This window comes from Haliotis asinina, chromosome 6 (genome assembly GCF_037392515.1).
Source record: "Haliotis asinina isolate JCU_RB_2024 chromosome 6, JCU_Hal_asi_v2, whole genome shotgun sequence".
NCBI classification, from domain to species: Eukaryota; Metazoa; Mollusca; class Gastropoda; order Lepetellida; family Haliotidae; genus Haliotis; species Haliotis asinina.
The window spans coordinates 9,659,242-9,681,342 of record NC_090285.1 but is presented as its reverse complement, the minus strand read 5'-3'; the positions used below and the strand labels follow the sequence as shown (position 1 = coordinate 9,681,342).

The window sequence follows — 22,101 nt, the reverse complement described above, 5'->3', positions numbered from 1 at the left end:
ACCAAGTAAGCGGGCGTACCAACCCGATCCTGTTAATCGCCTCTTACGACAAGCAGAGTCACCTTTCATGACAAGTATGGGCTGCTGAAGGTCTTTACGGGTCCTAATGTTTTGAAATGTGATACTGTTGCTACATGTTTGCAATTCAGAAGTGGTACCATATACTGCATCTGTATGGTTATTTGCTTAATACAACCATAAATTGAAATGCAGGTACTCGTTGCGGTCTGGGTATGAGAGTGTTTATCTTGCGAACGACACTGTCGTCAGAGACACATTAAAATAAGGTTTAATTGCACACTTCATGTTTTATGCCTCGATCACGGATATTTCCTTACAACTTGGGACATGTTGTAAAATTTAACCCCTATTTAAGATCATACCTGCTGTTTATGTTTATGTGTTTATGCAATGCGCAGACCAAAGTCTTTTATTTGCTTCCTCTATTGATTTGTTCCACGAACACCAATTCATATGTCTAATACATAACATAACCTGTCGTGTCAGGAGTAAAGATGTACCTGGTTGGATTATTAATTTTCAAGGTATATGGTGTGAGTATCGGGTGATGTGAAGACAGGTTTACCCATTTAGTGCACACTTAGTGTCACTACTTATTTTTATGGCCCGTTGATGTAATTTATATGTTTTGCCCAAATAAAACTGTTCTTGAGGACAATCAAGACAATTCATTTGCACTTACGTTTGGTGTAATCTATGTTTTAGATAATTGTAAACGAGTCATAGAAAATATGATTTGATGATATAGATATCAGTTATTGATCTTATGTTCTACGATGATATCCATGCCACAACTATGTGAGAACCTGCCCTAGACGTTTTACCTGCAGTCACGCATTATACTCACACATTACAATTTTCGATGCTGACCTAAACGAGATCTCATTGGTCGATGTAACCAGGAAGTTAATAACAAGAATAAACTAGGTCGTCTGACTGCATTTCTGCGCACATTGTGCAGGTCTGTGTGTTGTGGTAGTAGTGCTTGTGCATTTTGTCTCTCGATGCAAGGCGATTTAACTCAGCGACCCGGTAACAACATCGTGAAGTAAGTCACATGCTTATATATTAAAGTAATTCCCTGGGGAAATCCAAATCGTTTGAAAATGAAACTTACTGATTCAATATTTTGTTGTAATGTTTGTTGTGTTTGTGATAGGTGCCACCAGGTTTATTTACTACGCCCCAGTTTGGTGAACCTCTGCTATCGTCAGCCCTTGGCATTTCTTAATAAACCCATGCTGAAAATATAGTTGGAATCATCTGATGGTCTCGGTACATAGTTCCGTCGAACATGGACAAATTTGCCATTTTGATTTGAATGTTTTGACGTATGAAAAGAAAGCATAACACATGCCAGTTTAGTCGTAAGGACCTTGCGCTTTATGTGGTTCCTTGAGACCTTTGTAGAATGTCCAGTCATGTAAGCTTTTAGTTTTGTTCTTGCCCATTGAGAATAGCTGGTCATTGGCAACTCGAGCTTGTCGTAAGAAGCGACTAACGGGATCGGGTGGACAGACGCACTGACTTAGTTGACACATGTCATGGTTTTCAAATTGTGTAAATCAATACTTATGCCGTTGGTCACTGGATTGTCTGGTCGATTATTTAGAGGCCGCTGTAATATAGCTGGAATATTGCTGAGTGCGGCGTTTTACAAAAGCAAGTAAGCAAACAAGTTATCATTGTTCTTATGATGCGTTCCTCAGCGCACACCCATTCTGTGTTAGCTTGTGGATTGGGTTAGCGTCTGTGGTCATGCTGATAAGTCGTCCTCGAATCAAAAGTCCCCTTAGTTCGAGCCCAATCGGGTACTCGGCATTTTAGTGTACAATTAGTGTCCAAAGGATGGCTGAGCGTGTTCAAGTGACATTTGAACAAAATAAATCTCAGAAACCTACCGTGCGGCCCAGGACGTGAACAGGAACATATCTCCGTGTGTGTAGTAATCCAATAGATGACATTCTTACCTTGTCAGCTTCTGGACAAAGACCCAGGTTCAAGTGGAATATGCTATTGTCATATTTTGTAACAGCCGCTCAGTAAAAGCAACCAGAATGACGTAGTCTGCTGGTGTAACCGCCTTTAGTGGAACGGTGGTAACAACATAGCAGGAACGCACTCCAGTGATGCCATCTCAGAGTGATGACCTGCAAACAGAGAAGGCAGAATACCCTTTGGCAAATATCAGTCTAGTGTATGTGAAAATCCGGGTTAGAGCTGATCTTCAGTAACCCATTCTTGTCGTAGGGGCGACTAACGGGATCGGTTGGTTAGGCTCGCTGACTTGCTAAACACATAACATTGCACCCCGGTTGCGTAAATAGATGTTCATGCTGTTGATCAGTAGAGTGTCTGGTTCAGGCCTAAATATTTACAGACCGTCGCCACACAGCTGGAATATTGCTGAGAGCGGCGTTAAACAACCAAACCAAACTACGTACAAATGGATGTTATACTTATCAGTATCAATCAATAGCGATGTCACTGTTCAAGAAATCTGATCCTGATTCATGGGCACACGTGTATGATATGATCGGACGCAATCGGATTACTCGAAGCCGCCACATTACTTAACTTTACAAAATAAAACAGGCCAGAGAAGTTCACTCAAGAGTGCCGTTCTGAATGTCAGCGGTATGATCAGTATCAGATCATTCTCATAAGGGCTTGCGACATGTTTGGGCTGGCTTGTGACACCTTTGGTGTGCCCAGGTGTCTACCAGCCACATGGACACCACTCGGAAGCCTCTCTATCATTCGTATAATGGCGTGGGAAGTCACCTTGTAACATAACCACCCTTTACATTAATATCACTGCAAAAGAATTCATCTTAAGCTCGACTTTACAACCTGCATAACATTCTTGCTATATCGGATAAGGCGCATATACAAATTATATACCCTGTATGATTCATCCATGTATCACATTTCATGCAGGATAAATGCAGTATGGAGCGCGATGTTAAACTGCATATGTCATAATGTTTACACAGACAGATTCTACTTTACGCCCTCTCCAATTATCAACCCTGTATTTCGGCAAGTGATATTTACACCACACACAGCGCATTGTATTACCATTTCGGAACTTCCTTTGTTTGCGAAACGTTCGGTACAGGTGATATTTATGTTGTCCAAGGTTATAGATCAAAATAAAAAACAAATGACTGTTTTCTCTACCTCTCCCACCACCCCCCACCCCCTATCTCTCTCTCTCTCTCTGTACTGCCATTGGTCCGGTATGACTCATGATGATCGTGGTTAGTTTCATGGCGATTTGTGCACCATTATGCATGGGAAATACAGACATGATTAACAATGTTCTCTTTTGTTCACTTTTAGATACCCACCTTCTACATTCTAGTCATGACATAGCCCTTACCATACCAGTGAACGCAACCCTTTCCCCGCCGATGAACACCGTCACGTGCTAACCCTTTTCCCTCTGCTGAACACAGACATGTGTTAACCCTTCCGGCTCTGATAGACACAGTCATGTGTTAACCCTTTCTCCACTGATGAACACAACCATGTCTTGACCCTGTTTGCTCTGACGACCAGACATTTGTGGTTGCGTTTTTGTTTCGCGTATGAATGGGTATTGTATTGGGGATACCAGGATGTGATATTCATTGGAAACCATAGTAAGGAGTCGCAATAGGGGGATGGGGAGGTGAGGGAGGGAGGAAGGGACGTAGGGGGAGTTGTGGAGGGTAATTACCTGTGTTCAAAACCACTTCAGGTTTGTGTTCGTGTTTGAACGACGAGAGATACTATAATACTGCTTGTACTTGCAACATAAAGGGCACATGGGATAATGTTTCTGCAGTAATGTGTATATGACACATGATGAGAGCACTATCACGTTTTCAGTTCTCGTGATAGTCTAATAGAAACAGGAAGACATTTAGGGATATCATGGGAATACCGATTACGTAAATAGCGCACTTATCAGGCTGTAGATGATGAATGCCGTTTCGTGCTTGTTTGTATACTCAAATACGAAAAGAATGTATAAAGAAATATTTCTGTTTGATTCCCCGAATAGACAAATTCTTGCCATTACATTATCCCCAAACAAACAAACGCAGAGTTTCTTGCAATTTCGGTTTACCGTTACATATAATGAATGTCATATCCCATGCAAAACAGATGTGATATTATCTACGATACTTCTATATTTACTGCACCTTTTCCTACTTATATGTAAAAATCCACTCTAGGCCTATGGTCTTTTTAGTACTCTGTAAATCAAAGCTTGCTTGACACCTGATGACAAGAAACCAAGACAGGGGTTCTGTTACGTGCCAGCATGTATGACACTAAGAATACTTTGGATGTAATACTTTCAATATTTAATAAAACTATACAGATACTGTAAAGACTTGTTATTAACATTGTACTCTCCTAAATCAGTATTAAGTATCCCCACCTAGCTTGATAGTGAATAACATGTAGCTGAACCATTTGTTGTGTGTATTACTTGCTATTTCATAATTTTATTTAATGTATTTTTAAAACTTCGTACATATTTACTGCTATCGTAGTCGCCTACTGTGTTGTTCTTCGTAACGAATACGATAAAACCGTATGGGTTTGCATCTCTGTAAGGATTAGGTGAGCGTCATGCAGCATGCTTGACACACTGGGATACAGTGTCTGTATGGGTTTGCAACTCTGTAAGGATAAGGTGAGCGTCATGCAGCATGCTTGACACACTGGGATACAGTGTCTGTAACGATGCCTATTCATGTCATACAGCATACATGAAGTCTTAAAATAGTGTCTATGTAATACTGTACTAAGTGGTCTACAAATTCATGCTTACGAAACCAACTGCAATAAATGGGCCTTAAGTGTTAACCGTCATAAAACTAAAATTATGGTTTTTAAACAAGGATCTAAACTGGCAAAATCAGAAATATGGACACTCAAAGCAACTACATTTGAACTTGTTATAACCTACCAGTATCTTGGAGTATCATTTAAAGGTCACATGCAGCCAAGAAAACATAATTAAAACATAGTTATGACTTATTCATGATATATAAAATCCATTGCTGGTTAAGAAAAAACAAATAAAGGTGTCAAATTCCATGTGGTCAATGACTGAAATTGTGCATTGCATACTGTCATTAGCAGGCAGACAGGCAGACATATGAGTGTCAAAACCAGACATTGAGTTTCTCTTTGACAGAGCCTGCTTATCACTATCAACATGTTTTTTGGTGTAACAAGTAGATTATTTACTTGTTTGTGTACGCAACCAAGATCAGACTACTGCTCACGACCTCATACTCCGAGCAGGCATACTATTTCAAGCTCCGCGAACTTATTCACTGGGCATTATGAGCGCAGAGAAGCATAGTTATTGAAACCACCAACCCCTCACACCCCCCACCACCCCCCACCCCCTCCCCCCAGTGTTGGGGCAAAATTAGTGAATAGTTTGAATTACGATTTCGTTGGCTTTTTTCATCGCGTTTATTTTCAACTTTATGGGTTGAATTGATGATCAAATATTGATCCAGTACAAACCTGTAAACTTTAATAATTCATAATTAGGAGATACTAAGTCCTAATTAGGAGATACTAAGTCCTAATTAGGAGATTGGCACTAGGTCGCCTCCGTAGAAATCGACTCTGTTGCTGAAGTTTATATATACTTGTGCTCTGGGCATGAGGCCTTCAGTTCTGAATAAAGACTGGTAGATTGGCATCTTAAAATAACACAATACCACATACGATACACGTAGGGGTACCGTTCGCGCGATGGGTACCGTTCGGTCCAACACACTATATATCACACGTAAAGATACCGTTGGTCCAACACACTATATATCACACGTAAAGATACCGTTGGTCCAACACACTATATATCACACGTAAAGATACCGTTGGTCCAACACACTATATATCACACGTAAAGATACCGTTGGTCCAACACACTATATATCACACGTAAAGATACTTTTGGTCCAACACACTATATATCACACGTAAAGATACTGTTGGTCCAACACACTATATATCACACGTAAAGATACTGTTGGTCCAACACACTATATATCACACGTAAAGATACTGTTGGTCCAACACACTATATATCACACGTAAAGATACTGTTGGTCCAACACACTATATATCACACGTAAAGATACCGTTGGTCCAACACACTATATATCACACGTAAAGATACCATTGGTCCAACACACTATATATCACACGTAAAGATACCGTTGGTCCAACACACTATATATCACACGTAAAGATACTGTTGGTCCAACACACTATATATCACACATAAGGATACCGTTGGTCCAACGCACTATATATCACACGTAAAGATACTGTTGGTCCAGATACCGTTGGTCCAACACTGTATATATCACACGTAAAGATACTGTTGGTCCAGATACCGTTGGTCCAACACACTATATATTACACGTAAAGATACCGTTGGTCCAACACACTATATATCACACGTAAAGATACTGTTGGTCCAACACACTATATATCACACGTAAAGATACTGTTGGTCCAACACACTATATATCACACGTAAAGATACTGTTGGTCCAACACACTATATATCACACGTAAAGATACTGTTGGTCCAACACACTATATATCACACGTAAAGATACTGTTGGTCCAACACACTATATATCACACGTAAAGATACTGTTGGTCCAACACACTATATATCACACGTAAAGATACTGTTGGTCCAACACACTATATATCACACGTAAAGATACTGTTGGTCCAACACACTATATATCACACGTAAAGATACCGTTGGTCCAACACACTATATATCACACGTAAAGATACTGTTGGTCCAACACACTATATATCACACGTAAAGATACCGTTGGTCCAACACACTATATATCACACGTAAAGATACTGTTGGTCCAACACACTATATATCACACATAAGGATACCGTTGGTCCAACGCACTATATATCACACGTAAAGATACTGTTGGTCCAGATACCGTTGGTCCAACACTGTATATATCACACGTAAAGATACTGTTGGTCCAGATACCGTTGGTCCAACACACTATATATTACACGTAAAGATACCGTTGGTCCAACACACTATATATCACACGTAAAGATACTGTTGGTCCAACACACTATATATCACACGTAAAGATACCGTTGGTCCAACACACTATATATCACACGTAAAGATACCGTTGGTCCAACACACTATATATCACACGTAAAGATACTGTTGGTCCAACACACTATATATCACACGTAAAGATACTGTTGGTCCAACACACTATATATCACACGTAAAGATACTGTTGGTCCAACACACTATATATCACACGTAAAGATACTGTTGGTCCAACACACTATATATCACACGTAAAGATACTGTTGGTCCAACACATTATATATCACACGTAAAGATACTGTTGGTCCAACACACTATATATCACACGCAAAGATACTGTTGGTCCAACACTCTATATATCACACGTAAAGATACTGTTGGTCCAGATACCGTTGGTCCAACACTCTATATATCACACGTAAAGATACTGTTGGTCCAGATACCGTTGGTCCAACACACTATATATCACACGTAAAGATACCGTTGGTCCAACACACTATATATCACACGTAAAGATACTGTTGGTCCAACACACTATATATCACACGTAAAGATACTGTTGGTCCAACACACTATATATCACACGTAAAGATACTGTTGGTCCAACACACTATATATCACACGTAAAGATACCGTTGGTCCAACACACTATATATCACACGTAAAGATACTGTTGGTCCAACACACTATATATCACACGTAAAGATACCGTTGGTCCAACACACTATATATCACACGTAAAGATACTGTTGGTCCAACACACTATATATCACACGTAAAGATACTGTTGGTCCAACACACTATATATCACACATAAGGATACCGTTGGTCCAACGCACTATATATCACACGTAAAGATACTGTTGGTCCAGATACCGTTGGTCCAACACTCTATATATCACACGTAAAGATACCCAACACACTATATATCACACGTAAAGATACCCAACACACTATATATCACACGTAAGGATACCGTTGGTCCAACACACTATATATCACACGTAAGGATACCATTGGTCCAGATACCGTTGGTCCAACACTCTATATATCACACGTAAGGATACCATTGGTCCAACACACTATATATCACTATATATATTTATGCTTAACTTTACTGTTCACTGTTTATGTTCTTGGTAGGTGAACGTTGTCCTGAAAGATGAATACAGGACACCCTTCAGCCTGGTGGTGGGTAGTGACGGTGTTTCTCATCAACGTCAGTGTCATCACGACGTGGCCGACGACGACGAATTCCAGGTCTGTGTACGATTCAATCAACACCACTCCCGAACCCCTATGCAGAATCGACACTTGTCTAAACGGTGGCACCTGTCGGGAACTGGAAGACTGGGAGTGTAGCAATGAGCTGGATGTAGAACACACTGTCTGCTTGTGCACTCCAGCCTTCACAGGTATGTCATTCTATTGCCTGTAATGAAGGGTGGATTATCGTGTTTACATGAAACGACGGGTGGATTAATGTGTATTACATGATATGACTGCCTCAAATCCTCATCTGTGACAGAAGTAGCAATCAAGTGCATTAAAGTAGAGAAAGAGGCAGTAATTAGTTGTGGTGACAGAAGTGACAGAAGTAGTAATCACTTGTAGTGACAAGTGAAAGAAACGGTAATGATGTGTAGTGGAAAAAGAAAAAGAAGCAGTAATTAGTTTAGTGAGAGGAAAGAAAGTAACATTGATCTGGTGTTGTGGAAGAAGAGGTGTGGGGAATGTGTGTGTGTTTCTCTGTATGTGTGTGTTTGTTTCTGTGAATGCGTGAATGTTTGTCTATATGCTTTTGTTCCTCTCTCCCTATGTGCGTGTGCGTGTGCGTGTGCGTGTTTGATACCATGATGGTCTGTCGTTTTCATTCTGATCAACTAGTAACAATCTGTCGTAGTGGCAGAAGGTAGAGAGGACGTGTGTTTTTATGTGTGGATGACTTTGATACACAAATGATTTATCATTTGTATCCCAACCCAACTTCGGAGCAATTATTGTCACCTGTTATTTTGTTCGTCTAACCAGAATGTCAACCCCTGGTCGGTATGTCATGATCTGTTTCACCTGCAGGTATTCGCTGTGAATACAACGTCACGTGTGGGGGGCAGAGATGTGGACTCAACCAACACTGTGTGGACAACAACTGTGTCAGTCTCACTGACAGCGCAGGTATTGAGACATATATGTGGATCTCAGTTTAAATTCTTCAAATGGGAACGTTAACAATGTTGAATACAGTGACAGGTGTCCTCGAGGCTCCAGACCCACTTGTAGAAACATCAAAGCACGTAACGTGTAATGGAGTTACTTCTGATCAATTAAACATTTTGGCTTACTTAGTTAACTTCAGCCTAGTTCCGACTGATTCGTTCGGTTCAGGGCTGCTTTCGTACTTCGCAACATTCCAGCTGCACCATGGCGATCTGAAAATAATACAGTATAGGTCAGGCAATCCGGTAAGTGACGTCATGATATGACGATATACGATGCATCAAATCGGTCATATCTCCGATTACGCTGGTCGCTTCTTGCAAGTACTAAAGTACAGTACTTACAGTACTAAAGAAATATACCGTAGTCTGACATCGTGGTTTTATGTTCCACTACTGACTCATGTTTCACCCGCTTTACCACGGGAAAGGAAGAAACAAGATGTATTACAGCTGATGATGATTTGACATTTAAAACTAAACCAAGATATTTTGATATTTGACAGAATCCAAAGCCCCACAGTGTAAACCGGGAGTCCATCCCGTGACCTACCAGTTGGACATGCTTGACAGGAAGAAGCCTGTAGTGTGCCTAGACATGTACTACACCAATGCGAGTTCCTATTGTCATGACAAAGATGACTCCATTGAGTTCCAGATCATCCAGGAAGAGGTGGAGAATTTGTTTTGTCTTAACCTTGACTATCGTTTGTGGCAGACGTGCTTGCACGTTAATGTTACATTCAACAGGTATAATTTCCCCGACAAACCAGTTTCAAAGGTAAGATACACGAGTAATTTTTAATTGGATAGTCATTGTGTTCTTTGTAATTCCTGCATTCAGATACGTTGAACTGCTCGGGCACTGTTAAGTCACAATAGCCAATGCGCACAACTTTCACCTCTGTTTGGGAATCTCAGTTACCGTTGAAGTCATACCCTTTCTCTTTGCCTGTACTGTCATTCACAAACTTCATGCACGATGGCCCCGTCAAGTTCTGGGTTAGAACAGCGTTCGAAATAACTGCCTGTCCGGAGGCTCAGTGCCAGTTGTTACTGTATCGGGTCCGCAGGTCCAAATATTAGGAGGTCCTTGTGTCCTTCAGTAAAATATCTCTCTTCTTTTTCTTTTTTCTTTATTTTTTCTTCTTTAATAGCGTTCGGGAATAGTCCATTATCTGTCATTTTACGATAACTAGGAATGTCAACACCAGTCTTTACCAAATAAAAGTCTGTCTGCGCCATAGAGTTAATTATTGCGCCATTAATTGATTTTGTAGAAATAGTGTGAAAGTGTACTGTAGTCTATTTTGTTTTGATTGGTTTGACTTTAAGAAAATAGGCCTGCAGATTTCATGTAGATGTTGAAGCGTGTGGATATTGAAGCCTGCAGGCCCTGATGGTCAAATGGGAAATTGAAGTATTGCAAACACTCGATCTTCAGTAACCAATGTTTGTCTCAAGTCTCGCGCCACGGGATCGCATCCCATTTGTGTAGATTGATGCTCATGATGTTGATAGAAAATTCAGACTCGGTTATTTACAGACTGTAGATAATCTAGTCTGGACCAGATAATCCAGTGATCAACAGCATGCACATCGAACCACTTAGCTGGGATGCGATGACATGTATCAAGGAGCATGATCACCCGAACCTGATATTTGCCTCTTAAGACAAGCATGGGTTCCTGTAGATCAATTCTAACCCGGGTCTTCACGGCTTCACAGTCCACTGAACACAAATCTTAATGCAAGTCATATTGAAAATCGTATATCATCACATAGATCTGAAGAGGACGACAGCGCCACACTTGTACAAAATATGTTGTTTACGTTAGTTGCATCGCAACATTGAAGTAAAATATGGTGTTCCATTTCAGGTTACACTGATGGCCAAGGAGAACGACATGCATCCAAGAACTGCTACAATAGTTTTCAGTGTCACATTCAACACCGCCCCTAAAGTAGAGATGACGTCAAAAACCTATATTGTCAACGTCGCTAGACATGGGCCTCAGTTACATGTCAGCGTTTCCAAGGTGTTCGGCGTTTCGGATAACGACACAGTGACGTACGGCATCAGAGGTAATTTTTGTATACCACTGAGCTTTGGGTAGTGGTATGAAAGAGGTTGTGCGAACTGAATTGATTGGTTTCAGAGACCGAAGGTTGAGGTCTTTACACAAACGTTTAGCTTGTCCCGCTTACATATTTTGAACAACGGAGATAGTGTTGTGGATATAATTTAGAGCTTCTTTATTACTGATCTGAACGATGATTCGAACTCACCTCTTTGGTGGGTGAAATAAATTGTGGAGAACACTATGGCGTGAAATACAGAGATAGAGACATGGAATGTTTATCGTTCTTATTGTTTAAAGAAACACACATTCGTATACACAATAAGCGATTATGATTTTATACGTTACCTCCGTCATCGGGAACTCAAGATTATACACCAACGGTACGATAGTTAAGGTCCAAGATCGTTTTATGAACATACTCTACAATTTTATATGGGCTAAAACGCAATGGAATTTTCTTTTTGCTTCTTTGCTAGTCCCTCATCCTCAAGTTAGTATCGCCAGGTACACAGGGGAGCTGGTGGTTGCCTTTATTGACGAGAAGGACATATCGGTAGATATTGAGGTATTGTACACTTTACTTTATCTAGTTCTTAAAAACTGAAGTAGATGTTTTGTACACACATTGTTGCTCTTCAATTGTCAAACTGAAATATGTTAAACACGACTTTTTTCATTTGATTTAAATGTAAAACCAACAAAACAAAAAATAAATGAAATAGTATGTTTTGAAACGAAACAAGTTTAAAAATTCAAATCAAATTACAACAAAATCATACAGTGACAGTACACAGTAGAGAGGCATTGTCGAATTCATTGCCATTACAAACACAATTTGAAACCAAATAACATTCAAGCAATTAGTTCCAGCAGTGGTAGTAGTAGTAGTAGCAGCAGCAGCAGTAGTAGTAGTTGTAGTAGTAGTAGTATCAGCAGCAGTAGTTGTAGTGCTACTTGTAATAAAAGTGCCACTTTTACGACCCAGAATCCCTTACAAACAACAGTGGTCAAGTTTCCATACTAACTCAATGTGGATAACCAGAGGTATAAGTATAAACTTCACACATCTCCTGGTCTTGATGCTCTGTATACATATATTTCATTTCAGAATTAAATGTTCTCGTCACGGTATGGCTGAGACGGTATGGATGTGACGTTAAACATTAACTCACTCACTCACTCAACTGGTGCTCTGTGAGATAATAGAAGCATACGCTCCATCCCGTGTGCTCCTGAGACATCTGAATTAGGACACACGGTAACAAATTGACCTCGACTGAATCTGGAGTGAGTTATTGACTTTGGTCTTACCCCTCCTTTGAGCAATATTCCAGCAATATCGTGAAATGGGAAACAAGAAATGTGTTTCACAAATTGTAATCATGTGGTGAATCGAACCCGGTTCTTAGGCGTGATGGGCGAACGTTTTATCCACTATGCTACCCAACCATTCTCTGGATCTTGAGAACAGTACCAAACAATTACAACATTGATTAACAATTAATGACTCTGCCTTATATTAATATACATTTACGTTATTTGCGTTTTCCTTGTCATGATCATTATGTAATATTGAAATCTGCCATTTGTTCATTTCTTATATTGCATGTCCTCTTACTGAAAAATTCTTCAATATATCCGGTAAATACTGCAATGTTTGTACAACATCAAACTGTACGGGTGAAATCATATGTTCATTTATGTGTACCGCTGACAACATTTGTTCATTTAACCGCGCAAGTGAAAACGTGTTCATTTACGCTGACAGATAACGATTTATTCTATTCTGAACATATATTTACACCGACACATTTTCTGGTTTATTCTGCAGATCAACGATACTGGTATCCCGCAGTTGACAACAGTGGTGACGGTTAAAATAGAATTTCTAACCTTGAGTTGTGACATCAGACAACATATTTACGTCAATTATCAACACATTGGAAACCCCGTCGGTAAACTGAACTGTCGGATGAGTAAAGGATATGACATGTCGGATCTCTACATCTTTTTCGTTCTGGACGAAGGTAATTAAGATCTTCGCGAAGATCTGACATTGTCTGTTATGCTTACTTGTTGAGACATTTCATACTGTCTTTAGTTTAATGATTTGACCATCGAAACAGTGTTTTTTAAAGAATTATAATTTCTGGGAAAATGTGTTTCTGAAACTTTCTGAACAGACTAGAATCTACGAGGACGTCCAAAAAGTAGTCATCCCTTGATATAGGGGGGCACCAAGATAAAGAGTAAAAGAAAATGGGGATCGTGAGGATGGAACATAGCAAAACAAGACTGCTTGAGGTTTACAGATAATATGCAGAAAAATAAAACATAGTCAGCTGCATTTCTATAATCATCTAGGTGGTGCTGAATACTTTTTGAACGTCTCTTGTAATTGAGGTAAACACTGACACATCTATATTACCTGAGGCAGTTTAAATCTTTAAGGTCATTCGAGATTTTCATCACAATTAAAGTAAGCTCTATGTTCGTGGTTTCCAAACAGCAATGCTAACCATCCATGACTAAGTAATACTGTATACTAACACATGGTAATATACTTCACATGTACGGCAAACCAGACTTGGTGTTGAAGCTCCTATCCGACGGAATCCTGAAAGTCGTCAGTGGAGAATATGGGGACAGAAATGTGTCGATGTCTGTCAATTTGAAGGGAGATTTGGGCGAGATCAGCGTCAACGTTTCCTTCAGCATAACCATAGGTAAACTGGTTTATTTCCTTAATTAACGTGTTCATAATGACCAATTACTGTGTTTGCAAGTTTTCATATTAAAAGAATTGTCACCGTATTACTATGCCATTTCTTTAGCACGGTGTACAACGCTACCAGAAACATTTCACATTCAAAATATGTATACTAAGGGAAAAAATAAGAGATCACATGAAATCATAGCCGTTCCGTTATTTTTTCCATATTTCTTCATACTTTGTAAATCTCGTGAAAAAACTTGGGATTAAATACAGGAACACTTGTGATTTCATGTGGTACCTTATTTTTTCCGTCAGTGTATATCATTATGAGACCTCTGCCTTTATGAGATTACAGTTTTTTTCCAAAATCAGATATTGGTATTGTTAATTAACGAAAAAAGTCATTGTATTCAGAATATTATTATGTAACAAAACATTATCATATAAATCATTTTCATGTTTGTTTTTATCTTTCATTTTCCAATTTTTCAGTAAAAAAAAAAAATTAACGATGTATTTGCACATATGTATTTAGGTGTTTTAGTCTCCGGTATACAAGATACACTTTTATTTCTATGTGAATGTGTTCGATTTCTATGTGAATGTGTTCGATGTAACATGTGTTACATGTGGGGTAGCTTAGTGGTCAAAGCGTTCGATCGTCACGCCCAAGACCTGAGTTCGATTCTTCAAATGGCTACACAATGTGAAGCCCATTCCAGGAATGGGTTGCCGTGATATTTATAGAATATCACTTAAAGCGATGTAAAACTAAATTCACTCACTCACTTGTCTGTGTTCCCTAAAGCTGACATCTGGACAGGATCTTACGAACTCTTGGACACGATATGGCAACAAGGCTACGCCGATCAGAGACATTTTCGGTTCATATCACTGGAATCACGGGTCACATACCAGGCACGTAATGTCTCAAGAACGTTCAACAGGAATATTTCAACAAAACCTTTACCATACACACAAGAAATATTCGAAAACAGAGTCCATTGTACGATTTTGACCATATCATGAACAAGTATATATGAATCACTGCCAAAGAGTGATAATACTAGGTTTTCTTATGCACGTGTGTGATATCCGCCATTAATACATGCAAAGGCTAGTCAATTGCTAACCTGAACAAAAGAGACAATGAAAACCCCATCAACGTGGGATATGATGTACACGTCAAAATGTAGGCCAGTTACCTTTACGTATCATAACGTATTATTACGCAATGTTTCACGTAGATTATTTTGTCATTGACAAGCATGAGTATTGGCACAGGATTACCTATGCCAAAACGTCGATGTAGAATACACAAGATGTCAGTCATAGGAGTATGTGTCGCTCTGAGTGTATGACTACACACATACACGTCACGTTTATGAACTAACGCTGAAGTATATAGCTATTTAAGTGCCGAACTAAGAAATCAGTAAGTGATGTATTATGGAGTAACCTTTAATGAATGTTACCATTCGTACTAACTAAACTCATTTTCATCTTCTGCAGATGCAGCAATTCTTCAGTACGCAAAACGTGGACGTCACAGTCAACGTGGAAATGTTCAGGTGAGGTCACAGTGCCAAGGAAGAGCCCAGTCAAGGCATTGCCTTGAAATACCGTAGATTTGAATACACTATTAACTTCAGTTTCTGAAGTAGACATGCATCCTCCTATCAAGTTCCTCAGATCATAGGTTCTAATCCTTGATATTCTTCCACTGAGATAATTGCTGTTTCAGGAGCATTTCGTAGTGGAAGACGGACAACATCTTAGGCCGTCGCCAGTTTAAGATGTACTCAAAGTAGGCTGTTCTAAGTGGTTATAACATGAAGCTATGACAACCAGTAACTTTTCTTTCTAACACCTAATGCAACACGTAACTCGCCTTATAATTCCAAAACTTGTTATGACGAGGCATCAGTTGTATTGGTTTTATTGTAATGACAGATAATCCAGTCTATGTTTTTATCAATGTCATGGAGAATCCTTCGCATCGATTTTTATATATGTATATATGTTGACAGCAAGAGTAGTAGCTACAATGTGAACGTTCACTTCATCCTCATCTTTCCGAATGGAGTCAATTCTGCAAGTGCACTTGAGGACCTGAGACAGTCCATTTCCAATGGGTCTCTTGGGGTCATGACCGTGAACGAGACAAGCCTCATCATTAACAATCAAGGTAAAAATATAATTCCTCTGATCCGATGTCAATATGCCTATTCCTTTGAGAATACACGGTCACAGAGGACTATTTGTCAATAAATGTCTTCGATTCTACCATGCATAGTCTTAAACCGTGAAAACCATGATTGATTTTCGTTTCATTTTTCTTGAAAGAATTTCATCTGAAAGCCATTGTACATGCACAGTCCCATTTGTGTAATAACCTTGACATTCTCATCTTAGATCTCAAAGTTTTACTCCTCTTCTGTACATGGATGAACTTCAACGTTTTCCCAAGGGAGCATTTATACTACAAAATCCCCTAATTTGTAGTTCATTGTCCATATAACTGAAGCGACATCTGGGGCTGGAGAAATGCAGACCTTTTAAAGGAGCAAGAGGGATCAATCAACGTACTGGGGGAGGAGCGGGGGTAGCTACTGACCATCTCGGTGAAAGTCATGTATATCCGTACTTTGGGATTAAAATCTGAGACAAACTAAGAAGGTAATGATGACATATTTCAGGCAGAATACACATACAGACTTAAGGAAATCTTGAGTTCTGAGCTGAACGCTTGCAACAGTAGTAAATATCACATGCTGATGATGAGCTACTCTGCACTTATTGTGCCATGATCACCTGAACCCTCTTGCTGCCTTCATCTATCTTTGTCCATAAGACGCAATATAATAAGTACTTATGCCATCAGTAATGAGACTGCCCAACTGTCCATTCACTGTAAGACGCAGAATCTGTGAAAAACGTCATGGATAATGATAATTCATTTTGTGTGTGTACACTCATACGTGTGAAAAGCGAGAAACGCTGAACCTTTTATTATCATTCTTGTGAATCACGGTGTCAAGGACGCGAAATATGTGGCCCCGACAGACCAAATTTTCTTTGCCATAAGCTTGGGTCATCTGAGGTGATTAACACCGCTCGGGGAGTATTAGATTAATAGTGTTTTCCGTTTCAGTTGGCTCCACTCAGGTATCACAGATCGAGTATTCATCAGCGGACCACTCAAATACACCAGAATTCACCAAGGACAACACAGAGATACACCTGACATGCACTGGCACCTTTGTTCAGCCTGTTGGTGACGTGACCATGGAATGGAGGATGACATCCAGAAAAGCACTCGTTGTACCCTTGTCCAATTCTCGACTACAGACAAACCTCACGAGTCCTTATGAAGGGCATTACGTGGGAACACTCACCGCTGCTAACATCTTGTTCAAAGATTCAGGTGCGTGTGATGACTTTGGTCCCTATTCCTCTTATGTGGTCTATGTTTACAGCGCTGCTAAAATGAAATAAAGTGCAGTGGCAGTTGGACAATTACATTTTGTGGACATGATATTATATACGATAATGTGAATGTACTGATAGATCTTAATCTCCGGTGGAATAAGAATTAAGAAATATTTACATAATCAAAGATATTGACCAATGACATACTGTTTTAGCATTGGGGTGAGCGAGTACTGTATACTGGAACAAAAACGGTTCCTACATAAAATCATTAATTTGTGATTCTTTCAGTTTCTCACGCCGAAAGATATTCGGTTACACATGCGTGTCGTAAGAGTCGAAAAACGGGGTTAAGTGGACCGGCTCGCTGACCTGTTTGGCAAAGGCTATCTCATTCAGTGCTTACAGACCGCCGGAATAAATGACAGTTGACTATTGCTGAGTGCAACGTTACAGAAGGACATTCTTCGAGTTTATACAGCAGGGATGATTTAGATGCCTTGTCAGTGCATCAATACTAGTATATAGATAGATGTACATAGAGTCTAGGAAAGTGTGATTTGTAAAATTTTCAACTTTTTTTTTCTAGTTACCCTGATCCACGAGCCTTTGATAGGTTCAATGTTCTTGTGTATCCATTTCCTAGGAGATTTCCAGTGCAGTCTCAGAGATGAAGGTGGACTGAGATCAAGTCAGGAAATGACAGTGGTCGTGATACCTCGTCCAGTAGTAAATCTCCTGCCTCTCAAGAGTGTCGTCATAAGGCCGGGTGAAGATATCACACTCAGCTGCAACTTGACACTACCGTCGCACCTGGAGTCGACCACGACTTTCCAATGGTACAAGAATGGAGTGTTGACAGTCGGAACAAGTAAGTGCTTTTAGTTGATTGCTTGGATGTGGTGTTAGTTCTTATGTCTGTTTGTGTGTGTGTGTATGTGTGCGAGCGGGCATGTGCATGCGTGTCTGTGAGTAAGTGAGTGAGGGTATATGCTTGTCTTTATGATTTTACGATTTTAAGGAATGTACATATGCCAATTCAGTAACAGAATTACACGTTCTGGGATATATGACCACACAACAGTGGTGACAACGTAGCGACCTTTAACTACTGATGATACATTTTCATATATACGTAATTTCCAGGCTTCATATCGAAATATGTTGTCCGTGTGACATTTCATAATGTAATACAGGTACATCCACATAAGGCTGAAGTCAATTTAGCAATCGCATGTTACGTAAATCAGTTGAAGACATACATGAAACAACTGAAATAGGGCAATCCCATTTGAGAATTGACTACAAACTGATTCTAGAAGACAGTCTTGATTTGCTGTTAAATATTAGATAAATACACGTTAACATGACGGACAAGTGGCCCAATCTACAAAACGGGCGTAGCACTGTGCCATTCTCAATCCTATGGTAAAGTATAGGTCAAAATTTTGTGGATATGGAACCAGGTCATCGATTTTATGTTTGGGAGGGATGTTTATCAGGTTCCAGACTGAGTGTCACTGGCGGTGGATTCCTGAACGCTACTTACTGGTGTGCGGGTGAAAACGCTGTCGGTGTTGGTGAGAGAAGTCAATCTACAACCGTGACCATCATAGGAGGTGAGTAGGACACTCTGTGAAAGTTTAGACCCTGTTCCGATCAAGTACTATGTATTAATTGAACCAGTTTTCTTAGTTTGTATGTTTGTTGCTTAAAGCATCTCCCAGCAATATTCCAGCAATATGGCAGCAACATGTAAATTATCGAACCTTGACCAACCAGTCTAGTGACCAACATCATGAGTATCAAACTACGCAATAGTCATACGATGACCAGGGTCTTTAACCTTTAACTATTTACGGATCAAGTCATTGTTGGGCACATTCATTATAATGTTGTTGACTGTTAGTTTATAGGGGTGCAAACCCGCACCCTTCAAATACAGGTATAAAAGAACAGTGAGGCGGGTGGAATAGATTGAGTGGCACAGAGCACCGAGATAAAACGGTGTGGACTAATGTTGACCTATGTGGAATTTACTGTTTCCCAGCTGAGGTCATCCGATGTGACAGGGAAGGTAAATGGTATGGAACGCCCGCTGGTTCAACTGCGGAATATCCTTGTCCTACAGGAAGCACAGGTGACGTAATGTTGTGTATAAATGAGCCATCATTTCAGAATTATATATAAGAAACAATCTCCAATGAAGTGCCAATACGATTGACGCCCACTCAACTATATATAACGGTCGTCTGTAAATATTCTAGTTTGGGCCAGACAATCAAGTGATCAGTCCATTCCAAGTCAGTCCGTCCAACAAGTATAAACGGAATGATATCAGTAGATTTTGTAATCATTACTTAAGGTTGAAGGTAAGGTTGTTAACTGAAACCAGAATAAATTCTGCGTTTTCAGCGGTAATAACTCGTCAATGTACCAAGGATGGCCAGTGGCTGGACGAGGACAGTGACCAGTGCACCGTGCGACGCATAGAGCGGATCATTGATGAAGTGAGTGCAGTCCAGTCAAATCCAAACAACGCCCGGCATGAGCATGATGTGATTTTCCCCAGCGCATTTGCGTTATAACACGTCAGTTCAGGTCGCAGCGTGACGTCCTTGGTATTTGCAAAATAACTTGTCGCTTATGGGCAATGTCATAACGTACGCCCGGTGGTATGAAGCGTTATAACACGTCAGTTCAGGTCGCAGCGTGACGTCCTTGGTATGTGCAAAATAACTTGTCGCTTATGGGCAATGTCATAACGTACGCCCGGAGGTATGAAGCGTTATAACACGTCAGTTCAGATCGCAGCGTGACGTCCTTGGTATTTGCAAAATAACTTGTCGCTTATGGGCAATGTCATAACGTACGCCCGGTGGTATGAAGCGTTTGTAAGTCACTGCGAATGTCTAAGCTCATTTTCCAGCGATGTCCTTTTACGATGCCTTTCTCCATGATACCGCTGTCAAAAGGAGCTCAAAACCCATCTCACTTAATCTTGACTAAATATGAAAACATTTTGTGAACCATATTGGTCATGACTGCTGCGAAGGAGACAAGACACGGATCAGTTATCTCATACTTAACGACCTATACAATCTACCAGTTTCATGAATTCGCGTTGATATGTGTTTTGCTACATGGATCCCTGCTCCAGATTGAGTGGATCGAGGAGGGCCTGCGAGTCGCGAACATCTCCACTGTTGCCAGAACAATCTCGGAGAGTACACAGCCAGATGAACTATCCAGCAAGTGGATTGTGCTAACGCTACAGGCTCTGGGTCGGCTGCTGAACCTTACCGAAGGCTGCAGCGTCCTTGACAGCAAAGAGGAGACAAAACAGTTCATAGAGGTATACATCATTTTTGCAGTGAAAACAATTAAGCCTAAAGACTACTGGCTAGGGTATTTGTGATTTAAGGCCAGCCACTGAAATAAGTTCCAGTAGGAGCTTACAGTGCACTGCCTGGCTAACTAACTGCACATCAACGTATGCATACAACCTTGATCGTTTATCATATGTCTGATTGATGATAATTACTAGCAGGTACCCCTACTGTTACATATATTTGGTCTCAAAGTAGCAATAGGGTGAATATTTTTGCTTTAAACAAGCGATAATAATGAATGTCCACAGATCTCCTTACTGATACCGATGAAAGATCTCTGACTTACTTCATACCAATTGTTACATTGATTACTGTCCATTAATATTCTCATAAGGACATTTAAATGACACAAATCTATATTGTTTATTTAAAGTAAATGTGAAGTTTGTTTGAGTATCCCTGCATCTGCTGGTAATTTTGACCATTGTTGTATTTTATTTTCAGGGATTCCTGGTGAGCATCAGTAATATTCTTGACTCCCGGACAGTTGACGAATGGAAGAAACTGGAAGTGGGTATCGTTGAGGAAAGTTATGTGTTTTCATGTTCAATGTATTGCTTTTGAGGTATGACAAGGTTGTTTTTGGAAAGAGCTACTCGAAAAAGAAATAGAAATGTAAGTTTCAAAATTACAGAAACTCTACCTAATGTCTTACCTCTGTCCTAGGACTGAATCGGTAGGATATGTTTTGTAGCTTGTTGTTTCCTCTTCTTCCGTTGTGTAATGAAAAATATAGTTAGGAGTAGTTGCAAGGAATGAATCGAACAAAATGATACATTTTGACCTTGGGCCCAAAACGTTTCTTTACTCCCTGTTGGAGCTTTCAGTCCTCATCTGATGTAATGGAAAGTCAACGAATTGTTGAAAATAATATCTAATGTTTACAGTGTGAAAACGTGATGACAATCAAATCGAATCTATGTACTGCTCAGTCGTTAAAGAGATCTGTTTGCCGTCAATTCGACAAGTGACTGACACATCGTCATCCAAAACATGTCTTCATTGTCGTGGTTGTCAAACAGGACATGACAAAGTTATGCTTCACCTTGGTGTGCCGCTTTTGTAAACAAAAGAACCAGCTAATTACAAAAGGGCCTGT

The 22,101-nt window shown here is 40.0% G+C and overlaps 1 protein-coding gene across 2 annotated transcripts in view; it reads left to right on the top strand.

The window, feature by feature from the left end:
• The first annotated feature begins 929 nt into the window (after positions 1 to 929).
• Positions 930 to 22,101, top strand: part of LOC137287330 (uncharacterized) — a 32,848-nt gene continuing 11,676 nt past the window's right edge. For both annotated transcript variants that reach the window (XR_010957025.1, XM_067819576.1), the window contains exons 1-18: positions 930 to 1,069; positions 8,306 to 8,577; positions 9,239 to 9,337; positions 9,885 to 10,159; positions 11,259 to 11,463; positions 11,939 to 12,027; positions 13,294 to 13,489; positions 14,048 to 14,188; positions 14,987 to 15,096; positions 15,691 to 15,749; positions 16,209 to 16,366; positions 17,333 to 17,605; positions 18,257 to 18,481; positions 19,113 to 19,229; positions 19,661 to 19,750; positions 20,026 to 20,120; positions 20,771 to 20,965; positions 21,447 to 21,512. Coding sequence is in view for 1 of the 2 variants with exons in the window: in XM_067819576.1 (XP_067675677.1) it covers positions 8,325 to 8,577; positions 9,239 to 9,337; positions 9,885 to 10,159; positions 11,259 to 11,463; positions 11,939 to 12,027; positions 13,294 to 13,489; positions 14,048 to 14,188; positions 14,987 to 15,096; positions 15,691 to 15,749; positions 16,209 to 16,366; positions 17,333 to 17,605; positions 18,257 to 18,481; positions 19,113 to 19,229; positions 19,661 to 19,750; positions 20,026 to 20,120; positions 20,771 to 20,965; positions 21,447 to 21,512 (2,646 nt within the window). In the remaining variant the exon portion in view is untranslated. The remainder of the gene's footprint in view (positions 1,070 to 8,305; positions 8,578 to 9,238; positions 9,338 to 9,884; positions 10,160 to 11,258; positions 11,464 to 11,938; positions 12,028 to 13,293; positions 13,490 to 14,047; positions 14,189 to 14,986; positions 15,097 to 15,690; positions 15,750 to 16,208; positions 16,367 to 17,332; positions 17,606 to 18,256; positions 18,482 to 19,112; positions 19,230 to 19,660; positions 19,751 to 20,025; positions 20,121 to 20,770; positions 20,966 to 21,446; positions 21,513 to 22,101) is intronic.